This window comes from Solanum verrucosum, unplaced genomic scaffold, assembly GCF_900185275.1.
Source record: "Solanum verrucosum unplaced genomic scaffold, falcon-dt-bn FXZP01000593.1, whole genome shotgun sequence".
NCBI lineage: Eukaryota > Viridiplantae > Streptophyta > Magnoliopsida > Solanales > Solanaceae > Solanum > Solanum verrucosum.
This window is the reverse complement of record NW_026020636.1, coordinates 1-5,858: the sequence shown is the minus strand read 5'-3', so window position 1 is coordinate 5,858 and position 5,858 is coordinate 1. Positions and strand designations below refer to the sequence as shown.

At 42.1% G+C, this 5,858-nt stretch overlaps 2 protein-coding genes across 2 annotated transcripts; both read right to left on the bottom strand.

Moving 5' to 3' along the window:
* Positions 1–1,560: 1,560 nt before the first annotated feature.
* Positions 1,561–3,846, bottom strand: LOC125812061 (uncharacterized). The gene has a single exon (XM_049491550.1). The coding sequence runs from the start codon at positions 3,844–3,846 to the stop codon at positions 1,561–1,563; it is 2,286 nt and encodes a 761-aa protein (XP_049347507.1).
* Positions 3,847–3,904: 58 nt separating this feature from the next.
* Positions 3,905–4,852, bottom strand: LOC125812062 (uncharacterized; the record flags this gene model as incomplete). Its single annotated transcript, XM_049491552.1, has 1 exon — positions 3,905–4,852. A coding segment is annotated over one exon (948 nt), but the record flags the coding sequence as incomplete, so codon positions are not given.
* Between the last annotated feature and the right edge of the window lie 1,006 nt (positions 4,853–5,858).

Below are 5,858 nucleotides of genomic sequence, written 5' to 3'. Positions count from 1 at the left end.
GAGAATATCGAGCCTCATATGATGTAAACTTCTTACTCATGTAATATATCGCCTGCTCCTTCTTTCCAGTCTCATCATGTTGCCCCAAAATGCAGCTGAAAGCATTATCCAACACTGATATGTATAACAACAACGGTCTACCAGATTCCGGTGGAACCAACATAGGTGGATTGGATAAGTAATCTTTGATTTTGTCAAACGCTTGGTGACATTCGTCTGTCCATTTCACCGCAGCATCCTTCTTCAACAACTTGAAGATAGGCTCACAAATGACAGTAGATTGAGCTATGAAATGACTGATGTAATTTAGTCGACCCAGGAAACTCATTACCTCTTTCTTACTCTTCGGCGGAGGTAGATCACGAATGGCTTTGATTTTCGATAGATCCAGTTCTATACCTCGGCGGCTGACAATGAAACCCAAGAGCTTTCCAGCAGGAACCCCAAAGACACATTTTGCAGGATTTAACTTCAGGTTATACTTGCGTAGCCTAGCAAAGAACTTTTGCAGATCATCTAGATGATTTGATCCCCTCTTTGATTTGATGATGACATCATCCACATAAACTTCAATTTCCTTGTGGATCATGTCGTGAAACAAAGTGGTCATTGCCCTCATGTATGTAGCACCATCATTCTTTAACCTGAAAGGCATTACCTTGTAATTGTAGACACCCCACGGTGTGATGAAAGCAGTCTTCTCAGCGTCGTCCTTGTGTATCTCAATTTGATGATAGCCAGCAAAGCAATCCATGAATGATTGTGTTTCATGCTTAGCACAGTTATCGATCAAGATGTGTATGTTCGGCAATGGAAAATTATCTTTGGGGCTAGCTTTGTTGAGATCTCGATAATCCACACAGACTCTAACTTTTCCATCTTTCTTTGGCACTGGAACGACATTTGCAAGCCATGTCGGGTACTCCGTCACTTGAAGGATTCCAGCATCTAATTGCTTCGATATTTCTTCCTTGATTTTCAGACTCAACTCAGGCTTGTATTTTCTCAACTTCTGCTTCACAGGAGGACATACTGGATCAGTAGGCAATCGATGAGCTACGATTGAAGTGCTTAACCCTGTCATGTTTGCATAGGACCAGGCGAAGATATCCTTATTCTCCATAAGACATTCTGTATACTCTTTCTTGTCCTTTTCTTTCATATGGATGCTTACTCGGGTCTCTTGTACCACTTCTGAATTTCCCAAATTTACCACCTCTGTTTCCACTAGATTCGGGTTGGGTTTTTCCTCGAATTCCTCAACCTTTCTGATTAACTCTTCAGGGACCTTACTTTCTTCGACTTCCTCTAAGTCATTAATGTTAAGCTGTGCAGTCTCATTATATGCCATAGTCTCAGATTCAAAATTTTTATAACAGACTTTGCTGGAAAAGAATAACGCACAAATGAATATAAGATATTAAATAGATGGGAAAATAACTTTATTGATTAAAACTCAAGAGCTTTATAAAACTAGCATTTGAAAACAATAACATAGAACTGGAATTTAAAATTGTTTATTGAAAACTTTTAAAATTTGATAGAAAAGTTCTTCCACAGCTACCCAGATGCCCGACGAGGTCTGGATGGAGTTAAGGTCCAAATGCTGATGCTGATCCCTGCTTCATTGCTTCCTCTAGGGTCCCCTTTCTCCTCCTCGTTGATCACGACATTACAACCTTTTCCTTCCTCCTTGGTCAGAGATAAACCCTTCATGTCTTCCAAAAGATCACCAATGATACATCCCATGAAACCTGTTGATCGGAATGATTGGTGCAGCGGTGGTATCGGTTTCTTCAATGGATAGTAGTACCCATCTCTAGGTGGTTGCCAATCAAGCCACTCCTCAGTAGTATATTTATATCCCAGGCCAAAAGTGGTTGAATGACGAATAGGTTGTATAGGTTCAACTATTCCTTGCAAATTAGCTCCCAAACCTTTCCCGAGCTCAAAACCAAACCAGGCCATCATATCTATGATCTTCTGACTGAACCATGGTTGCACTTCAATGTTGCCAACAAGCTCAACTGTATGGTACATCTCACCGTCTAGATGACCCCCTCCTTCTATCGCATATACAGGATGTCCCTTTTTCCCATGAACTACAACCTCTTCATGATCCCATTCAAACTTCAAGCATTGATGAAGAGTAGAGGGAACTACTCCAGCCATATGAATCCAAGGACGACCCAATAAGAGGTTATATGAAGATGGAATATCCAAGACCTGGAAAGCTATTGGGAAAGTAGCAGGACCATTGAGCATGTCCAAGGTTATTTCTCCAATAGTACCCCTCTGAAAACCATCAAAAGCTCTCACATTCATCTTCCAAGTTTGGATCTTTGCACTATCCACGCCTAGCCTTGTCAACGTGCTCAGAGGGCAGATATTCAAACCCGAACCTGAATCAACCAAGGCTTTGGTGATTATCTTGTGCTGATATTGAATTGAAATGTACAAAGCCTTATTATGGGTTGTTCCTTCAATTGGCAACTCATCTTCATAGAAAGATATTCGATATGCCTCAAAAACCTGCCCGACCATTTGGGCTACCTCTCTTTGAGTGATGCTAGATGGGACATAGGCTTCACCCAGGACCTTCAATAGAGCATTCCGATGAGTTTCGAAAGATTGCAGCAATGATATGATGGATATTTGAGACTGGGTTTTACTCAATTGCTCAACAATAGAGTACTCTTTTGCTTGTATCTTCTTCCAAATTCCTTGATTTTCAAGTTCTACAACTGGTGCCTTGGCTTTGCTAGAGCTTCCCTGCACCAAATTTTCAGAAGTGTAAATTCTTCTCGATCTAGTAACTCCTGCTGCGGTGTCTGCTTCTTCCACTTTTGTTTTTCCTTTTTTGTAGTCCCATGGAACAGCATGGGTATCATACTGGACAGGGGAAGACGCCCTATAAACAGTGAATGGAGTCTTGGGCATGGCGATCTCAACCTCAAACAGAGCACGCCTTTGCACTACCATAGGAGTCTGAGCGGTAGCAATCATTGCTTCTTCTGGCTCAAGGACCCAAATGGATTTCTCCCAATCTGAGGTATCATCGGCTTCTATCATGTTGACCTGATGGTTAGGCAGAGGGTTATTTGCAACATTTGGTGCTGGATCTTTGAGTTGGATGGCCTTAGTATCAATCAACATTTGAATCTTATCTTTCAGGGCTCTGCATATTTCAGTAGTATGACCTTTCATCCCAGAATGGTAGGCACAAACCTTGTTAGGGTCATACCATTTTGTGCGGACATCCACAGGCAATGCAGGAACTGGGGTGACATAGCCATCCTCTTTTAGTCTCTCATAAAGCTGGGCAATAGGTTCGGCCAGAGGGGTATAGTTCTTCGCAGGCCTTCTTTCATATGGTGGTCTGTTTCGGTAGTTTGATGTTTGAGTAGGTGGTGGGGTTTGGAAGTATGATGGCTGGGCATTATAGACAGGATATGAAGCTTGTTGGTATTGAGGAGGAGCATTTTGGTAATATACTGGCATGGGGTTGGGAGATATAGGTGGTGGAGCTGAAGGGTATGGAGTTTGGGGATATGGAGATGGAGGTGGGGTTGTTGATTGGTACTTATAAGGGGTTCTGGTCCCCTGATCCATCATGACTGAGCCTGTTTTCTTTCGATTTTCTGCCATTCCTCCGGATTGCAGAGCTTTGTTGGTGGCTTGCAGGGCTTCCAGATTGATGACAGTCCCATTTTTTATGCCCTCTTCGATCCTTTCACCTAGCTTGATAATTTCAGCAAAACTTTTCTCAGCTACAAGCATCATCCTATCATAATATTGTGGTTCTTGAGCACGGATGAAGTAGTCTTTCATCTGAGATTCTTCCATGGAAGGTCTGGCCCTAGCCGCCTCAGACCTCCATCTTATCGCATAATCCCTGAAAGATTCACTGGGCTTTTTCTTCAGGTTTTGGTGCATTTTCTACATTAAATCCAAACCTGTTCATGAAGTCTGTTGCCATGTCTACCCACTCATCCCATTTTCGAGGGTCTTGTTCAGTATACCAGGACAGTGCCTCTCCGGTGAGACTCCTTATAAACAACTTCATGAGTATCCTCTCATCTCTCCCCACCCCTACAAGCTTGTCACAGTACATTCGCAAGTGGCCTTTGGGATCTCCAATGCCATTAAACAATTCAAACTTTGGAAGCTTATATCCTTCAGGTAGTTCTACATCGGGGTGTATACATAAATCCTCATAGATCAGTCCTCCCAACCTCTTGCTTCCTTCCACATGTTGAACCCTGCTGGCCAAGTTATCTAATCTCTCGGTCAGGGTTTTTATCAGAATGTCCTTTTGGGAGGACTCTGATTCATGGTAGTTATGGGTCAAGGGAGCAGTTTCCACATAGATGGGGTTGAGGTTGTTATTTCCGAGAGTATATGAAGGGTTTGCATTTGGAACTGGTTCTGGGATAGTTGGCTTAGTTTGTTGGTGGTAGTGGTAAAATAGGATTTGGGTATTTTGGGCATGAAGTGGTGGGAAGATATTTGGATGAGCGGGTTCAGGTCGGGGTACATTGGTTGGGGGATTGTTTGGCGTAGTTGTTTGGTTAGAATGAGGAGGATTGTCTATATTTTCGCCAAATTGGGTTCCAAGAGAAATAGATAACTTGGCCAAATCGCGCATATGCGCTACTTCTTCTTCTAAATCTGCAATCTTGCTCTCAAGCTTAAGGACAAGGTCACTTGGAAGTTGCCCTCCCTCAGAAGTTTCTACTCTTTCGTTGCTGCTGTTGTTGTCAACCATTTTACCCTTGTCTGTTCTTTGAGGAGGAGGAGAAGGGGGGGTCCCTTTTGATCGTGTATGTGCCAGAATGAAGAGCAGATCAACCTTAGGAATGGGAAAAACAATGGAATCAACAGAAAACAGTGTTAGGGGATTAGAGCAAATAATAATAATAATAGCACATTGTTTGAAATAAACGCCCTAGATGCAAGGGACCTCGTTGAGCCAGAGGTAGGCCTAAGACGCCATATAAGTGATGCATAATGATTAATTTAAGCCTTCAACCAAATTCAAACATCTCAAGTTTTAATTCCGGATTCAAGACTCAATCTCAAGCATCAATTCTCCATTCCAATCCTCATCAAGGATTCTCCAAAGTTGAGGTATGTGGGTTGATTGTGGAAACCTTCCTTTCCACAAGTCCAACCATTTATCCTCTATTTTACTTCAAGTTTATGGGTCCTTATGATCATTTATGAACTCTTGAATTATGGAATTACTACTACACATTCTATTATGGTCTATTTTTGCATATTATCATGAAATGGAATTATTATGTGATGTTTATGGTTTTCATGCTTCCATGATCAAATTATGAAGGTTGATATATATATGTATGTTGTTGGTGGGCTGATTTATATGTATTTCGAAATTGGTTGGACTTAGTACTCTTGAAAGACATAATTTTATCTACATGAACAATAACCCACCATGTGTTTGATAAAATGCCATTGATAGAATTCTTAGCAAATGGAATGTCCAATGTACATCCTATGAGTCGGATGATTATATAATTATTGAAATGATGATGAAAGGGATACATGTATATGATTTTCTCTATATAAGTGTTGTGAGTCGACCAAGCCTAGTACGGGGGGTAGTAGGCCCGTATAACCGTATCAAGGGGTTGGTACCTTGGTTGCCTAGTACGGGGGGTAGTAGGCCCATATAACCATATCGAGGGGTTTGTACCTTGGTCCCTAGCTCGGGGGGTGGTAGGCCCGGGTAACCACATTGAGGGGTTTGTACCTCTTTCGCCTCTCCAAGGGGGTGGTAGGCCTTGGAAATACTATATTGATGGTCACTCACCACACATGTACTACGTCCCACT